Source organism: Capsaspora owczarzaki (genome assembly GCF_000151315.2).
Source record: "Capsaspora owczarzaki ATCC 30864 unplaced genomic scaffold supercont2.3, whole genome shotgun sequence".
Lineage (NCBI taxonomy): Eukaryota > Filasterea > Ministeriida > Capsasporidae > Capsaspora > Capsaspora owczarzaki.
This window is the reverse complement of record NW_011887294.1, coordinates 483,305-500,322: the sequence shown is the minus strand read 5'-3', so window position 1 is coordinate 500,322 and position 17,018 is coordinate 483,305. Positions and strand designations below refer to the sequence as shown.

General features: G+C 52.7%; 4 protein-coding genes across 4 annotated transcripts; 3 read left to right on the top strand and 1 right to left on the bottom strand.

Annotated features, from left to right (window-relative positions):
* The first annotated feature begins 3 nt into the window (after positions 1-3).
* On the top strand, positions 4-4,201 carry CAOG_02156 (hypothetical protein). Its single transcript, XM_004348856.2, has 18 exons — positions 4-47; positions 653-731; positions 814-885; positions 1,004-1,087; positions 1,179-1,262; positions 1,346-1,429; positions 1,493-1,576; positions 1,657-1,740; positions 1,815-1,898; positions 1,988-2,071; positions 2,138-2,221; positions 2,321-2,404; positions 2,467-2,550; positions 2,632-2,649; positions 2,755-3,111; positions 3,207-3,339; positions 3,443-3,639; positions 3,740-4,201. Exons 2-18 carry the CDS (start codon positions 688-690, stop codon positions 4,122-4,124), a joined length of 2,046 nt encoding a protein of 681 aa, XP_004348906.2. The 5' UTR covers positions 4-47; positions 653-687; the 3' UTR covers positions 4,125-4,201.
* Positions 4,202-4,271: 70 nt separating this feature from the next.
* CAOG_02155 (hypothetical protein) lies at positions 4,272-5,622 on the bottom strand. Its single transcript, XM_004348855.2, has 2 exons — positions 5,395-5,622; positions 4,272-4,656 (listed from the first exon to the last, which is right to left on the bottom strand). The coding sequence occupies exons 1-2, from the start codon at positions 5,599-5,601 to the stop codon at positions 4,429-4,431; spliced, it is 435 nt and encodes a 144-aa protein (XP_004348905.1). The 5' UTR covers positions 5,602-5,622; the 3' UTR covers positions 4,272-4,428.
* A 559-nt stretch (positions 5,623-6,181) lies between these two features.
* On the top strand, positions 6,182-8,746 carry CAOG_08584 (hypothetical protein; the record flags this gene model as incomplete). The annotated part of the gene is made up of 1 exon (XM_011271882.1): positions 6,182-8,746. The coding sequence occupies one exon, from the start codon at positions 6,182-6,184 to the stop codon at positions 8,744-8,746; it is 2,565 nt and encodes an 854-aa protein (XP_011270184.1).
* Positions 8,747-10,814: 2,068 nt separating this feature from the next.
* On the top strand, positions 10,815-16,995 carry CAOG_02154 (hypothetical protein). Its single transcript, XM_004348854.2, has 2 exons — positions 10,815-11,115; positions 12,344-16,995. Exons 1-2 carry the CDS (start codon positions 10,901-10,903, stop codon positions 16,524-16,526), a joined length of 4,398 nt encoding a protein of 1,465 aa, XP_004348904.2. The 5' UTR covers positions 10,815-10,900; the 3' UTR covers positions 16,527-16,995.
* Positions 16,996-17,018: the final 23 nt, after the last annotated feature.

The following is a 17,018-nucleotide window of genomic DNA, read 5'->3' as shown; positions in this document are numbered from 1 at the left end:
TGATTTTAGGCTCAAAGCGACCTCTTGCGGTGGCGCTGGTGGTGCTGGTGATGGTTTAGGACTTTGCGCGATTCTCAGTTTTGCAAAGTCATCAAAAGGGGGGGTCGGAAAGTTCGGCAGTGAGGCGAGATTGGAGCAGACGTTCGAGCGACAGACAGAGAGCGAGGCAGAGAGAGATGAAGAGAGGAAACCAGCTAGAGCGAAGGGCTAAAAACTAGACTCGGTGCTAGACGAGAAACTAGACCGAAGCGGCTTCGAGGTGGACGCGGTGGCGACTGCACCATGCCTTGCTAGACTCCCGCCGCTGATTTCGAGCGTAGATGGCAGGCTGGGAAAAGCAGGGCTTGGTGCGGAATCGCACTCGCTTTGCTCCACGGCAACGAAAAAACGAAGCCGGGCAAAAACGATGCGTTTCGTTCATTTATTTGATTTTTTTGATTTTTTTATTATTATTTATTGAATTTTGTATGTGTTTGCCATTGAGAATTGAGAAGGTGCTGACAGGGGTCGAAAATCCTCAGAAAAATCTTAAACAATTCGCCAAAAAGCTGTCAACATCAAAAAACAAGCTCTTGTTGTTGCAAAAACATGCTGTGGCACAGTGTTGATCATGCAGGATTACTGACAATCTGATTTCTTTGGCGCTAAACAGGGCTCTTCTTGCTGACTGAGACTGGTTGCTGCATCATGAAGCCCCATCTTCCCGCCATCGCCGCATCGAGCGAGCGCATGCAAGTGTTTGAACATGCAGTCGTCATTCGTGCTTCATTCTGCACGACAAAAGGCTCATTCACTCGTTTTGCAACTCAACAGGTGCGAAATGCCGCCACTCGATGCAGAGTACAGCTTGAGTGACCGTATCAAGAATTCGAGCCTCGCGTTAAAGTAAGCAATCGACCGGAGGTGTGTGTGTGTGGGGGGGGGGAAGAAGCAGGAAAAGCTGCACGATTCAGAACACTCACGATTGAAACCATCATTGTCCTCCTTCCTTGCTTTTTTTCAGCCTGTCTAGCAAGAAGCTCGGCACTCTCGGGGCGCAGACTGTTAGTCAAGCATTCAAGTTCCACCCGACGTTAGCCAAGCTTGTGTAAGCCTCTCGTCAATCTTCAAACCGAAAAGCAGCAGGCGAATTGGATGGTTGGCTCACTCTACATTGATTCCTTGATGTGTGACGGCAGGTTGAGTGGGAATCAGATTGGCGATGCTGGTGCGCAAGCGATCGGAGCTGCGCTTCGAGCAAATCGAGCCTTGACCGAGCTGATGTGAGATTGTGACTTTTGCGCGCGAATGCTCGCAATTGAAGGAAATTTGGCTCCCTGACTCCGCCAAAATATGTGTCCCATAGTTTGGATGACAATCAGATTGGCGTCGTAGGAGTCCAGGCGATTGCCGAGGCACTCAAGTCCAACGGCACGCTGCAGTCGCTCGGGTGAGTTGCCAAACATCAATTCCGTTGCTGGGCTGAGCAGGTGACTGACAATCAACGCGACAGTTTGAGCCAGAATCAAATTGACGATGCTGGGGCGCAGGCGATTGCTGAGGCCCTCCAAACATGTCCGCCGCTTGTAGCCCTTGAGTGAGTTTGACTGCATCGACACGAACATGTCCCAAACAATTGTTGCTCTTGTTTCGTTACTGACCACGCGGGCTTTTCAGCCTTCGCCGGGGACAAATTGGTGATGTTGGTGCTTTGGCGATTGCGCAAGCTCTTTTGCAGAACACCTGCTTGGCTGAGCTCGGGTAAATTTGCGTTCTTTACGCACTTTTTTTGAAAAAGTCGGTGCTGTGAAGACGCTGACAATGAATGGTCGTAGTCTGGCGCAGAATCGCATTGGCGTTATAGGCGCCCAGGCTATCGCAGAAGCCCTCAAATCGAATACGTCGTTGCGTTGTCTGCGGTGAGTCGAATTTCTCCTCTTGTTGTTTGGCATTGGCGCCCACCTCATTGCTGACTAGTTGAACCCGTTGCTGATACTTTGTTACACAGGTTGTTCGACAACGAGATTGGCGATGCAGGAGCAAGCGCGATCGCAGAGGCCCTCAAAGTGAACACAACGCTCGATGCTTTGCAGTAAGGTCTTGTTCTTCGACATTGCTGCCAGCCCTGGTGCAATCCGGTACTCAACATTTGAATCAGCTTGAACAGCAATCAAATTAGCGATGTCGGCGCACAGGCGATTGCCGATGCGCTCAAATCAAACTCGGGGTTGACCTATCTCAAGTGAGTCGGCGGCGCTAGAATCTTGCACATTGTTCAAGATTGTTTGACCATCAAAAGTGGCACTGACTTGCCTGACACTTTTTTTTTGGGGTGCGGCAGTTTGGAGCGCAACGAAATAGGCGAGGATGGAGCGCAAGCAATTTCAAAGGCGCTTGAAGCCAACATGACTCTGACCTCGCTTTAGTGAGTGTTTCCAGCATGGAACTGCGCTTATGCTCGTGCTTGTGCTCATCGGAACGCTGCAGCTTGACATGGAATAGAGTGGGCGACGCGGAGACTTTTGAAATCGAGCAAGCAGTTCAAAACAATAAGCCTTTAACCGAGCTCAAGTGAGTTGTACTAGTTGCGATTGATGTCTTGAAGGAGTGTGTGGGTTTTCGCTCACAAGAACTTATTACAATCTGTGGCAGCTTGAATTGGTCAAACCAGTGCGTCAGAAAATCTTGTTTGGCCTTCTTTTTTTCTCCTTTTTTTTTTGTACCTTGTTGGAGTGAGAGCAATGATTTGTTGCTGATTGAGCGCTATCCTGGCAGGTCAAAACTGTTTCAGTACCTCAATGTCCGATCGAAGACAGGCGGGCCAGGCGCTAGCAACACAGTCCAGAAGCTCTCAAAACCCGCCGTGCGGCTCAAGTCAACCCGGTTAGTCTTGAATGAAAAATCGAGATCGCCATCAGCTTCCGATCTCGGACGGTTTGACTTTCCAAGGGCAGATGCAGACCCCGAGGCACCCGTGTTGATGGAGCAGTGCGGGTCGCCCAATCCAGCAGCGTTCGCGCATCAAGCGGACTGGACTCCGTTTTCGCAGAATACCGAGTCTGCACAGGTGCCTCTCCTAGACGTGAACAATGTGCTGGATCGCAAGTTTGCGCCTTACGCTTCGTGCTGGTGGTGAGTCCTCGCGGTCTTTTTTTTTTTTTTTGCAAATTGGTCGTCCCGTCAAATCTTCTAATGCTGCGGTGATGATACCCCCCCTTGTGATTTAGTGAGGAAAATGTGTACCACCTTTGTCTGCACGCCTCGCAGACGGCATGGGAGCAAAACATGAGGGCCTCGCACACGGTCAACAATTTTATCGAGCAAGCAAGTGTGGTCTTCATTTCCAATCCTTCACGCAAGGTGTGCACTGCTGTTTGGTTGTCAGAGCTCAAGTCTTTCAATTTAAGTTGCTTGTCTCACATACCTTGCTTTCGTACACGCCATGGTGCGCCACTTTGTGCAGACGCCGATTTGGTGCCAGAGACTCAGCCAACCGGGGTGTCCGGTCGTCTGGGACTATCACGTCGTTCTCGTTCTTCCAGCGCCCTCTGGCGTCATGGTTTATGACTTGGACACGACACTGGGGTTCCCTTGTTTGTTTCGGAGCTACGCGGACGAGGCGTTGAGAGACAGCTTCAACAGTCTTTCCAGCTTTCACAGGCACGTTCCTTCGCCTCGCATACGTTTGTACCTGATACGAGTGGCTCACGAATGTACCTTACGATGCGCCTATTTTCTTGTTCACCACTTCACTTTGCAGGCGTTATCGGGTCGTAGCCGCCTCTGAGTTTCTGAAAACATTCTCTTCAGATCGCTCACACATGTTTGTGGGCGGGAAATGGCAAGCCCCGTGGCCGTCGTGGCCGCTCATCCAGCAGGATCCCACGCGCATCGAGAACAATCTGCCAGAGTACCTTTCCATGACACTCACGAGTGAAACCGCGTGGCAGCCAGCCTCCCAGTCAACGTCCGCAATCTTTTCGCCCGTCGTCAACTCGAAAGCTTTGCCAGAGAAGCTGCTTGGTCCACCGCTTGCGCGCCGAATTGCGCACGCTGGACCGTACGGAGTCGTGTTGACTGAGCAGGAGTTTTTCAGCCATTTTTCCAACGTCCGATTTGAAGATGCCGTCGTCCCAGAATGTTGACGAGTGATGTTGAGTGTATGTTGACAAGACACGCATGTCGCATGCTTTCGGGTTTCAATACCATCGTTCCATAGCAACCCGTTTTTGCTTCTTTTTGATCCACCGACAAGAACGCAATGTCGACCACTCACACCACCTCCCAGTCGATGTTAGACACAAAAAAACGGAACTCTATTTCCACCTTATACACTACCGCAACGAACACGAAACACGTCAAATGAAGCAACCATTCTAAACAACTGCGCTGCGCCGAAACGTGCGCTCATTCGGAAACACACAAGAACGTATTCCCCCTATTGCTAGCTCATTGATGACCAGAGCTAACGTTGCCCAGCACTTGAATCCATTCACTCTGCTCCTGCTCGTCCTTGCAGCAGAGATGGAACCAGGAGGTCTCGTCCAAGTCCCAGCCTGGCTTGCGCGCGACAGTCGGCTCAATCTTGATGACGAACTTTTTAAAGCCAACCTCAGCCTTGGAGATTGTTGCACCTTTCAGATAAATGACGCCCTTGCATGGCTCAATCGTGACCGGCTAGGTGGTATTCACAGTTGCAACCCAAAGTGGTGGAGATGTGAGTCACAAACAAACAAACAAAGCCGAAAAAAAAAAAGCCCAAAAAAAACCGAAAATGGATGAGTCGCGTCAAAAGTGTCAAACAGATCCCGAGCAGCGATGATAAAGTTCATCAGCAGCATGGATGATCAGCAGCATGCATGATGGAGGGTGCCGAGTGGTGCGGCAGCAACAACGATCAAAGTCCCACCTCCATGCAAACAAAAATAATAATAAAAAATAAAAAATAACACTAAAAGTTGCAAAAGCATGTACCAAAGTCTTGACTCACACACTGAGCCGAGGGTAAGAGCGGCTGGTGTTTAGCTGCAAGGTTGATACTCAAAAACCGTTCGTTGTGCTATTTTTCATTTGTTTTTGTCGAGTCACCCCTCCAAAGCGCGCCAACCTCTGCCTGCCCCCTCCCCTGCCCCCATCAAGCACAGAGAACACATGCCGTGCATCTGGACATTGAGACGGTTGAGGGGAAGTTGGGCCGCTCGTCGTTCTCGCTCACTGTTATCCTGTAAACCGCACAAAAGCGCTGCCCTGTGCTCCCGTTCTGCTGCAGGCCCAGTCGCCGTGCTCCAAGCATCGCCACCACCATTGGAAGACGACAGATGGCTTTCGGCGAGGCCAGCACCAGCCAGGATTGCCCCCCCCCCCGCTCTGCTTGCTGGCTGCCAAAAAAGCCGCGCAACTTCTCGCTCCTGTTACCTGCTTGTTTGAAAAGTAGTAGGCAAAGTTGCCCTTGACGGCAAAGTGGCGCTTCTCCCAGACTTGGATGGTCTTTGGTCGGCCGCCAATCTTGGTGAGGAGGCCTTCCTTGATCGTGTCTTCGTTGCCGAGGTGCAGCGTTTCGTACGATGGCTTGTGCTCTTGCACCAAGTTGTAAATCTTCTTGTCGTCTCCGTTCATTGCCATTTCGTTCAGAGCAAAAGAAAAATATAGTGACTGACCTGGGAAGTTGCAATAATGTTGGTTTTGTGCAGCACTATATCGGCAAACCGACAAGCATCAAGAGTCCACGGTTGGGTTGAATTTCAGCAGCGGAATGAAGGTGCCCAAAATGCGATGGTGAAACGTACGGCCTCGGGTCGATCGGTGCAGCGTACCAGTATGACTAGGACGCCACTCATGAGCTGGACGAGGCTGGCTGACTTGCGGCGGACCTCGAGGAAGTTGCAGAAGCACCCTTCAACCGAAAAATCCGAGTTCATCGTTTCGGAAGTTACTTGAAACACACCGAGTCTTTGAAACGAAAGGTGCGAGTTTCAGAACCAAGCTGCTGTAAACCAAAGCAAGCAGAACCAAGCTGCTGTAAACCAAAGCAAGCAGAATCACTGCCTTGACTCTTGACCAAGAGGCAAGCGAAGTTTGTCGGTAGAGAGGGCCTCCCTAAAAAGACTCAGTCCAAAAACCATTGCGCCCCCACCCTAAAAAGACTCAAACCCGATTATCTCGGCTTGTATTCCTCCCACCCCGCCGCCGTCTTCGAATATCAATGAACACTCATTCCAGCTACAAGGAAGACATGGTCAGACGGGCGCAGGAGCAACTTGAGGTCGGCCTCGCCCAGATTGCGACCGCGTCTCCCTTCCGCCAGAGGCTCCTGACGAAGGCCACCGCCCTCAAACTATACTATTTTGACCCGTTCCTATCCACTACGGATGTCGGCGGAGCTCCGGGAGCCTCCGCCGAGCGAATCTGGACGACCCGCCAAATCGCCCATGCGCTGGGTCGATCGCAGTCCATGATCGCCCGCTGCATCAAGGCCCACGCCAACCTCGCTCCTGACATTCCTGGAATGACCTTAGATGAGTTGGCTGACGTTCTGCGCGAGGATCCCATCCAGGGACAAGGCTACGTGTTCACCGTCCCCGAGGAGCAAGAGCTCGTCGAGTTTGTCAAGCGGTGCTGCTTAGGAGCTGTCTCTCTGAGCAAAACGGAATTCACTCGATATGTGCTTGCAGCCTCGAAGGTGCCGAGGCCGGACGGCGTGGAAAGACGTCAATTTGAGCACGACAAAGTTTCCGACAAGTGGGTCAATGATTTTGTCGCCCGTCACAGCTCACAGATTGGCTGGCGCAGTAGCAGCGTGTTGGAAACACTTCGAGTGGCTGCTTTGAGTGAAAAGAAGCTCGGCAGTTTGTTCGCGCTACTGGCGGAGTACAGCAATCTTTACCCGACTCTTTTCGCTACGCCGGCCAATATTTTCAACATGGACGAGTCGGATTGCTCTGTGGGTCGTAAAAAGAAGCGTGCCCTGGCTGCTGTTGGTGTCAAGCGTGTCAGTCGGCGATCTGGCCGAACCATTACGATGGGACCGCATGTTACTGGTCTGTTTACTGTTTGTGCTGATGGCACCGCTCCTGTTGCGCCCCACTTCATTGTCGCGCATCCACGGCCCACTCTACCTCACAGGTGCACCGAGGGCCTGGACGAGGAGTTGATTCACCAGTCCGAGTCCGGCTTCATCAACGAGGAAATCTTCGACAAGTGGTTTCGAGATTTCGTCGAGGTCGTCAAGGAGCGAGCTACCACCACCCCCGTTCTATTGGTGATGGATGGCAGCTCGTGTCACAAGTTCACTGTCGGGTTGATTGACCTCGCGGTGAGCAACAACATCCTGGTTGCGATCCTTCCATCGCACACGTCGACTCACTTGCAGCCGCTCGACGTCACCGTCTTTGCCTGGTACAAGAACTTGCTCGAGACTCACGTGCAGTCGCTTTTGGATGAAGACTCGCCACTCATCGACGTGAACATCAAGCTTCACGGGGCCATTCGGGCGTGGAACGAAATTGACGACCGATCCAACTTGATCCGATCTGGGTTTCGCCAAACTGGTATCTATCCGCTGGACACGGAAAAGCACAAGACCCTAGCGTTGCCTTCCGTCGCTGACGTTGCCGTGTCTACGACCCCCTCGCTGCACATTCCCGAGCCACCCCCGACCCCGGATGCTCGGTATTCGGCGTTGTACCGTGTCCGTCAGATTGCCGATGCCGCCCTGGTAACCATTGGTTGCACTCCGAGAGCTCTACAGCAAAAGAGGGTGCACGATGCAGCGGTAGCTGATTTGCATCGAAATCTCGAGGTCGAACTTTCGGTGCAAGAAGTCCTTCGGGCCCCACCCAGGCCCCTGCGGTCCAGGAGCATTGGCAACAGCTCCATGCGCGTTTCTATGAACTCGACCGCTCGATCCCCGCTTACGCCGGAGAATAGGGATGCCCAGCTTAAGCGGCAGGAGTTGCAAGAGAAGAGGAAGCAGCTCGAACCTCTGAAAGAAGAGTACAATCGGCAACGGCCCATCTTCCTCCGCACGCTAAAAGACCTTGACTCACGCATCTTGACACTTGCGGAGACAATTCTTGCTCTGGAGACTCAGCTGGCTGCTCTGGGAGAAGAGGTCGAGCAGGACATCGAATCGGCAACTGCCGCGGAGACCCGAAACAAGCTAGCTGCTGCTCGCCTGCAGCATACCAAGCTCGTACGTGACCGCGCGACATTTTTCAAGAACCGTCTCAAGCGACCCACTCTTCTAAGTCTTGAGCCAGCGGCGACCGCTTCCACACCTCTCGTTCCTCGGCGCGTCAGCAGGCCTAGGCCCATTCTCGCTTCGCAATCGATGGCGAACGACACTGTCGACTTGGATCAATCAGCCAGCGAGGAGGAAAGCGAGTCTGACGACGATGACGACGAGAATCAAGCGTCGTCCGAAATGGCTTCCGCTGCCATCGGCCACAACGACAACCAGGAGGACCCCAGCGATGTCCAGCGTCAACCTCAAGCCGCCCGCAAGCGTCGCCAGGAAGATGACGATGAAAACGTCGCGCCCGTCTTCACCACGGTCACATCAGACTCGAGCGATGTTGTTCAAGTCGATTATCAGCTGAGCTCCACCGAACTCCAAGAAATCCGACGCTATCGCATGCCAACGCGTAGTACTACGAAGCAAGATGGACATAATGTCAAATTGGCGCGTGTAGACCTCCAACCTGCATCGTCAAGGCCGGCGCTCAGCGACCTGACAAACCTTTCTCGAAGCAACACGCTACCACTGTAATTTTCCGTGTTTTGTGTTCAATTCTATGTGCATCCCATGTCATTCAATGTAGTTATGTGTTTTTTCCGGTCAAAAAGGGTGAAATCATGTCTAGGCAGGGGAAGATTGGACCATGCCCGTCCGGCGCGGGCGGTCTGGCACCTGCCGGGTTCTGTGGTCACATACAGTAACCGTCGCACCAACTGCAATACATAGATACCAGTTGGTATTACATGTCCCAGTTGAAGATGGGCCGACAGATCCTCGACACGGGCGACACGGGACTGGCAAAGTCAGTTTCTCCCTAAAAAGACTCAGCCCTAATGCACGCCCAGCCAAATCGAAGCGAAAATTTTCCCCTCCGATTCGCACCAAAATTACCAAATCAACTATATAATTTATGCTCTTTCCAATGATATAGGTGGCAGGGCGAGGAAATGAACAGGGGGGACTGAGTCTTTTTAGGGAGGCCCTCTCTAAACGACAACTTTCTCGTTGAAATCCATCCTCGACCGCTCTCCAGTCTCCAAGGCCAGCTGCAGAAGATGTAATAGGGGTAAATTGAGACTTGTGAATCAACTCAACGACACAGACCGCATAGAAAACACGTCACTCGCGGATTGAGCGGCATCATCGAGAAAGAATGGTCTGAGTTCTTGTTCAACAAGGTGGTCAACAAGGTGACATCCTAATTCGCATCTCAGTGCTCCTGGTCACAGATAGAAGAAACGGGATCCCAAGGATACTTTTTTTTTACTATCGTGGCCTCAACTGCACAGCGAGGGGCCGAAACGGGATGGATGATGCTCGCATCCATTCCGAGCCCGACGCATCAAACTCAGCATTTTCCACCAAGTTCAGAGCGGGTGGCTGGTAGCATTCCAAACCCCTCTAATCGCCATAGACGCACCAATCAAGGGGGTCCGAACACCATGCATTTGTTGCACAGTTTCGCAATTTCGGCGCTGCCTCTTCCGATGGATAGATCAAACCCGCAAACGAGCCATGGTTGTCATGCCAGATCATGCTGCATATGGAAATAAGCAAAGAGGCCACCCTCGATCGTCAATTGACCTCAACCGCAAAAAAAAAAAAAAAAAAAAAACACACCAAAAGACCGCGCCCGCCGTCTGAGAAGCCTCTCATTGCCGTGCTCTTTCGCTCTTCACCACACCCCGCTTTCGCCGCCGTCTCCTCTTTTCCCTTGCTCAGATCCGTTAGTGATGAGACCGCAGACCCTCGGGAAGCAGCACAACGACCCGCTCAAGCTCTACGCAACACGTTGAAAACATGTGGTTTGCGGCTTTTCCCTTTTTCGGGTTTCGGCTTTTTTGCATTTTTGAATTTTGCTTTTCTTTTTTTTTTTTTTTTTTTTCTCGGTTTGTGCTTCCTTTCGTACGATTTCGATCTCACTCGTGCATGCAAGCACCTTCAGGAGTACTACCCTGACACACACTAGCGTGGGGGAACGAGCCAGCATTCGATGGGCGATCCCTCTGTCGCTTGAGCAAGGATGCGAGCAATCAAGAAACGAATGGCTGTGGTTTGAATGCTTGACATTTCGCGTGCACGGATTTTTGGGGAGGGGTTTGTGCTGTCACAGTTGTCAATCATTTGTAATTGCGGGGTGGAGGAGGCGTCTCAGTCGCCAGTCCACCCAACCCACCCGCACGGCGAGTTGTCCGAAAACCCCGAGTCAATCGGTCTTGACTCTAACCCCCTCCGAGCCCGAGCCCTTCCCTCCCTTCCTCGTGTCGTCGATTCTCTACTTGCTTCCGTCGAATCGTACGATATCGAATGCAAAACAAAAAAACTTTGTAACCGCAACTGCACGAGTTTTTTTTTTTTTTTTTTTTTTTTTTTTTTTCCTTTTATTTTTCTCTTCCGCTTCCTAATTTCTGCTTCACGTTTTTCGCTCTCTGACGCGTGTCTGCCTTGATTGCGCTGCAGTAGTTACCATGCTGTTTCATCGCATCGTCATCCTCGTCCTTCCTTCTTTCTCACTCGTGAGCTGAAGCAAACACTCGATCGCAAAAGCCGACACAGATCATTCGTCGAATAGCGAGATCAACAAAATTGAAAACAGTCTTTTTTTCGTTTTTAGCAGCAATTTATTATTTCCCAAACCCCCCTCACTCCGCTAATTCTGCTCCGTCACTCGCGCTGTTTTTCACGATGAGCCGATTCCCCATCCTGCCGGCGTCGGTGCTGGCGGTCGTGGTTGTAGGCTTGCTCACCAGCTTTGCGACAGCAGCCATCGATCCGGCCCCAGACAACCTGACTGGCCCGTGCTATGCCTTAATGGGCAATTGGATCAACGGGTCCGCACCAATCAACCCGTTCAAGCCCACCACTTGCACAGGAGGCTTTTACACCCAGGGCAGCGCCAAGTAAGCGAATGTGTGTGTGTGTTGTGTACTTGCGCATGCGATGGAGTGAGCGTGCTCGAGTCGACAAGCAAGCAACAAAGTTATCGGGGTGGGATGACGGGGTTGGGAAGATGTTCAACCCGAGGTCCACCAGCTCCCCACCTTTTCGAGCTCTGACGTGGGTCTTGGATCTCCTCCGCTATGCGTGTGTCTCTTTCTCTTTTCCCTCCCTCCCCTGTTTCTTTTTCGCTTGGGGCGGTTCATGCACCGTAGATTTGAAAGTGGTGCGCACTCCGAGATCACCGTTACCGTTACCTAGGAGCGCCACACACTTTTTTTTTTCTTTTTTTTTTTGGTGTGTTTATTCTCGGTTTTTGTTTCAGCCACACACCCTGCGAGTCACAACCAACCTGTGTGGCAAACTCGGCGTGGCAAACCTCTCGATGCGGGGTTTGTTTGGCGTCTGCACCGTTGCTGCTTCGGTCATTGACGCCTGAAATGAAACCTCGCTCTTTGCTCTTTGCTCTTTGTCGCTTTTCGCTTTTTCGCGTCGGTCGCTTTTCTCGTTTTTCCCACCAACATTCGCACATTCCGACTTTTTCGCTTTGTTCTGCTTTTTTCATTTTGTTGTTTTCCCCTTTTATTCCTGCGTTGGTGCAATTCCGGTACGTTTGGGTGCCTCCACCATTTGTTCACTCTGCATGCAAGCAAGTGCGAGTGCTCAGGACGGGCGTGCCACAAAACACCACACACGAGAAGGGCACACGAGAAGGGCGAGCTTTTTGGTGTTTTTGTTTTTCGTTTTTTGTTTTTTGTTTTTTGTTTTTTGTTTTTTTCATTTTCTTAATTACCACATCATTCTCCCACGATTTTGCGATCTCCTAACGACAATAACAAAAACAAAAACAAAAACAATAACAATAACAATGGACGCTTTCATAAAAAGCAACAGTCATGCGATTTCGAAAACGGCTCACAATTAGGTGCATCTCATAAATCGGTTGTCGGCGTTTGTCGGCGTTTGTCGGCGTTTGTCGGCGTTTGTCGTGGGTGGTAACGGCTTCCATCATCAAACTTTTGAGATCCAATCCCACTCAAAAAGCAAAAATCCACTCAAAAAAGCAACAACCAATGGGCTTGCCAACAATATTCCAAGAGAAACGAGCTTTTCCCCCCAAACCTCACACAAACCTATCAACGCTTGCATCTTGTGTACTAACTGCTCGCCATCATCCGCAACCTCCGACAGATACAACTTTCGCTGGTACTGCCAAGCGACGGCCAACCCAAACGTCTTTTTGGTGGATTTGGTGTACACCCCGGCCCCGACTGGAGGCAGTGCCAACAGCACCGTCACGAACAAGCGCTCGTACGGCACGGCTACCATCACCAACAATGGCGACCCGCTTGGGACTGACATTCTCACGCTTGTCTTTGCCTATGCCGGGTACAGCGGCCGCCCCGATGAAACCACTGCCGCCGTTCCTGGCTTCTTTACCGTGGTCAGCTGGACTCGATATGCTCGCCTGCAGCCACGCGAAATCGATGTGATAACCCAAGTCTGTTCTGGCAGCCAGGTGGTGACGTTCCAGCCTGGCCTGTACTCGCTCGGCTGGGATATCATCACTGCCAACGCTGCCAGCACGACCATGGTGTTCCAGGCTGCTCCGTCGTCGACTGGTCCCGAGGACACCATGTTTGAAATCAACCAAGGCCTTACCACGAGCTTGGTGACCCTGAACACCAACTACAACTACACGTTTAATGGCATTGGCTTCCGCAACGCCGGTCTTGGTCTGTTCATGACGGCTGCGAACGCCATTCTCACGCTGAACAACATTCTCGTTGTGAACAGCACTGCCACCGCCACAGTCATGCCCAAGAGCGGTGTGTCGGGAGTGAGCTGTCAGGTCTACATTCGAAACAGCAGGTTTATCAACAACCAAGTCAATACGGATTTTGGAGTCGTGTATGTCAAGAACACGCAGTACTTGGAAATTACCGACTCTGTCTTCATCAATAACGCAGCTGGGCGCTCTGGTGGCTGCGTTGCGCTTGCAGATGATGCCACTGCCCTCATTGCCCGCACCACCTTCACTGGCTGCAGCGCAGGCTCCCCGACAACAACCGGAATTGGCGGCGTGTTTTACGGCACTTCGGCCGACTCGGTCCTCACCGTCCGCGATTGTGTCATTTCGAACAGCATTGCATCCACTGCTGGCGTCATGTCGTTTGGTGGAACGGTGGTTTTTGACAACAACACTGTCACAAACTCGCAGTCGTACCGGACTGCTGGCTGCTTTGCGCTCAGCGGTCAATTTTCCATTTCAAACTCCACATTCCAAGGGGGCAGCAGTCAATCGAGCGCGGGCTTTCTGAGCATCACTGGTGCTGGCTACGGCACCGTCAGCAACTGCCTCATTTCCAACTTTTCCTCCCTGTGGGCTGGAGGCGTCTTCAACCTCGAGTCGACCACCAGCACCAATCCTCTCACCCTGGACATTAGCAACACGTCCATCAGCAACTGCTATGGCAGCTCGGGCGGTGTGTTTGCGCTGAGCTACGACCGACAAGTCCGCTGCACACAATGCACTCTGTCGGGCAATTCGGCCGAAAGTGGCGGCGTTGTGCAAGCACTGGACAATGCTATTGTGACGTTTGTGAACTCGACGTTCTCTGACAACGCTGCCTTGTCAGGCGGCATCTTTCACGGCTCCAATTACGCATACATTGGCGTCTACTCGTCCGTTGTGACCAACGCGTCTGTCGTCGATCATGGCGGTGCCGTCCTCCTCACATCCGACTCGACCTTTTACGCCGAGCATTCCGTTTTCGACTCGTGCACTGCAGTAGAAATTGGAGGCTTTGCTGCCGTGTCCGACCTCAGCAGCATGACGCTGATCAACTCTGTCGTTCGCAACTGCGTCAGCCGCGACTCTGGCGGTGCGATTGCAGTCACCGCCGAAAGCAGCTTGACCATCACTTCTTCAACGTTTGAAAACAACCGTGCCTTCGGCGATGGCGGTGCCATCCGGGCCACAGGCACGTCTACCATTGTCATTGCGAATTCGACCTTCAACGACATGGATGCGCAGCGCGGCGGCGCCGTATTCCTGGGTGGCTATGCACAACTCACCGTTTCCGGCTCCACCTTCTCCAACAACACTGCAGCCTTGATTGGCGGCGGAATCGCCATGCTGGATTTGTCGGAAGCGCGCATTTCGAATTCTTCGTTCGAGTCCAACCTTGCATCGCCTGTGGCCGACACTCCGGACGATGTGACTGGGCTTTCGGTCTCCTCCTTCACCAACAGCGCGGCAGATGCAACCGGTGGCGGTGCTGTGGCCTTGACACACATTTCGTCGCTGACCTGCGACCAGTGCATCTTTTTTGACAATGCAGCCTATGCCGGCTACGGTGGCAGCGTGCTTGTCTCGTCGTCCCTGTCCAGCAGCCGTGCCGTGTACATTGCTGCAACAGACGCCGAAACGCACTCCATTCCGACTTTCCTGTCTGCGAACATTTCCTCGAGCATCATTTCGTTCAGCGCTGCGACGCTCGATGGCGGCGGTATCGCTGTGCGCGGAGGCCATGTCACGCTGACAGACACGACAGTTTCGTACAACAAGGCTGGGCGGAATGGTGGCGGCATCAGCTACATTGTCCGCGAGAACGAGCCGTCACAGCTGAGGCTGATTGGCAGCGTTGTGCTGTTCAACAATACCGCGTCGGGCTTTGGTGGCGGCGCGCATTTTGACCAACTTGTCGCCTCGGCCACGACCGTCGAGATTTCCGCCGAAGCCCAGCTGACGTCCAACCAGGCCTCCTCTGGTGGCGCGTTCTACCTTGCCTCCTTGGACGCGTTTGCGCCCATTTGGCTGAGCGGCGATGCAAACTCGCAGCTCGCAAACAATACCGCGACCGTGTACGGCGCCGTCTCGGCCTCGCCTCCGGTGCTTGTTGTGCCCCATGGTGCCGCGCTTCCCAGCACGCTCAACTTGCAACGAGGCGGCATTCTGCCGACAGCTTCCTTTGCCCTGCTGGACACGTTCGAGTCTGTGGTGGCCATCTCGGACGGTGTGGTTGAGTTTTCTCTCCAAGATTCCCATGGCAACCCTGTGCCCGTCTCTGTGGCCCATATCGGTGGCGTTTCCCGACGACCCATCCTCGGCGGCATTGCCTCCTTTATGGATGTGCCCGTGTTTGCGGTGCCCGGCAACTATACCCTGGTTGCACGGTTTGTGCCGTCGTCGTCCTCCACCATTGACCCATCCTCCGTTGCTCCTGCAACCAGCAGCCTGCTCGTGCAAGAGTGCTCTGGCGACGACATGATGCTGTACAACTCCGCGGGCGAAGGCACGTGCTACGCGTCCTTTGAGCGAAGCGACGCTCTGCGCTATGTGATTCTCGCGATTGCCGTGCTGGGCGCCCTGAGTTGCGTGCTGCTCTTGCTGTTTATCGTTGCCAACCGCGAGGCGCCTCAGATGAAGGCCTCCTCGCCTCGTTTCATGTGCATCATCATCGGTGGCTGCATCATTGCGTTTATTCTCGTGGCGACACTCGTGCCGAATGTCACCGACACAACTTGCACCGTCCATATCTGGTTTGGTCACATTGCATTCACCGTGACGTTCGGAGCGCTCTTCTTCAAGTCGTACCGGATTGCCGTCATCTTCAACAACCGCAAGCTCAAACGCCAACTGTCGCGCACATCCGACAGATTCCTGTTGACCATGGTGTCCCTCATTGTTGGCGGCATGGTCACGTACCTCATCATCTGGACCGCGGTGGACCGGCCGGTGCGGGACTTCCACATTGTCGGCAGCGAGGTCCGCGTGCTCTGCTCGTCCAGCTCAACTCTGTGGGTCGTGGCCGTGTACATTGCCGAGGCGCTGTTGCTCGCGTTTGGTGCGATTGTGGCCTTCAAGTCTCGTCGCGCCCCCTCCCGATGGAACGAATCCAAGTTCCTGGCCTTTGCCATCTGGAACATTTTCGTGGTGGTCGTGATTGTCATGCCGCTCAACTACCTGGTGGATACCTCCAACCCGGATACCCAGTTCCTGCTGACGTGCATCGGCGTGCTTTTGGCTGCTTTCGGCACGCTTGGTCTGTGCATTGTGCCAAAGGTGCACAGCGTCGTTTCCAAGGCCGAGGTCGCCGAGTCCTCTGCAGACCGCAAGCACGACTCGAGCTCGACTGCCGTCGAAATGACGCAGGCCCGCTCCAAACTCCAAGTCTCCAAGCTCGAAGGCGATCTGCAGCTGAACAAGGTCCAACTCGAAGAGTCGCTTCGCCTCAACGAGGCGCTCGATCAGCGCAACAAGGATTTGGAAGCCAGAGTGACCGGGTTGCTCATGGATCTTGCGCAAGCTCGTCGCTCTGCTGCCCTGGACAACACGCAAAGCTCGGCGGCTTTGATTAGCAAGGAGTAATCTGCTCGGCCGTGTGAATCAATCTTGTTTTGTTTGTTTTGTTTTTGTTTAAGTTTCTTGTTGGACGTTTTTTTCTGTTTTTGTTTCGTTCTAGTTTGTTGGTTGTTGTTTTAATTGCTTTTCGCTTCTTCTTGCTGGATGCTCTGCGAGCAGCTCACCACTTTGTTATGTCAAAGTACATATTTTTGCGTGAACACAAAACGAGAAGACAAAATCGGTCGTCCCACGCACAGTGCGCGATATGCTGGTAAATCTCTCGTGAAGGAACTCGGCGCACAAGGGTTGTCAGAGAAGCAAGGGGCCAGTACTGCCAGGCAGCAAGTGACTGGGCAAGGAGCGACGACACTGTCTCCCATTTTGGTTTTTGGTTTGGCTTGTTTGTTTCTTACCTGACGCACAAAGCAAGCCCTGGCGGTTGCGGTATCATCAGAGCACTAGTTCGTTTAGTACAATAAAGACGCAATTTTTCGTTAGGTGTTGTTGGTGTTGATT

Excerpts from the sequence above, each read along its gene's own strand:
- CAOG_02155 (XM_004348855.2), bottom strand. The coding sequence starts at position 5,601 with ATGGCAATGAACGGAGACGACAAGAAGATTTACAACTTGGTGCAAGAG. Across the intron at positions 4,657-5,394 it reads ACTACTTTTCAAACAAGCAG|CCGGTCACGATTGAGCCATG; the intron begins GTAACAGGAGCG and ends AATACCACCTAG.
- CAOG_02154 (XM_004348854.2), top strand. The coding sequence starts at position 10,901 with ATGAGCCGATTCCCCATCCTGCCGGCGTCGGTGCTGGCGGTCGTGGTT. Across the intron at positions 11,116-12,343 it reads TACACCCAGGGCAGCGCCAA|ATACAACTTTCGCTGGTACT; the intron begins GTAAGCGAATGT and ends AACCTCCGACAG.
- CAOG_02156 (XM_004348856.2), top strand. The coding sequence starts at position 688 with ATGAAGCCCCATCTTCCCGCCATCGCCGCATCGAGCGAGCGCAT. Across the intron at positions 886-1,003 it reads AATTCGAGCCTCGCGTTAAA|CCTGTCTAGCAAGAAGCTCG; the intron begins GTAAGCAATCGA and ends GCTTTTTTTCAG. Across the intron at positions 3,340-3,442 it reads TTTCCAATCCTTCACGCAAG|ACGCCGATTTGGTGCCAGAG; the intron begins GTGTGCACTGCT and ends CACTTTGTGCAG.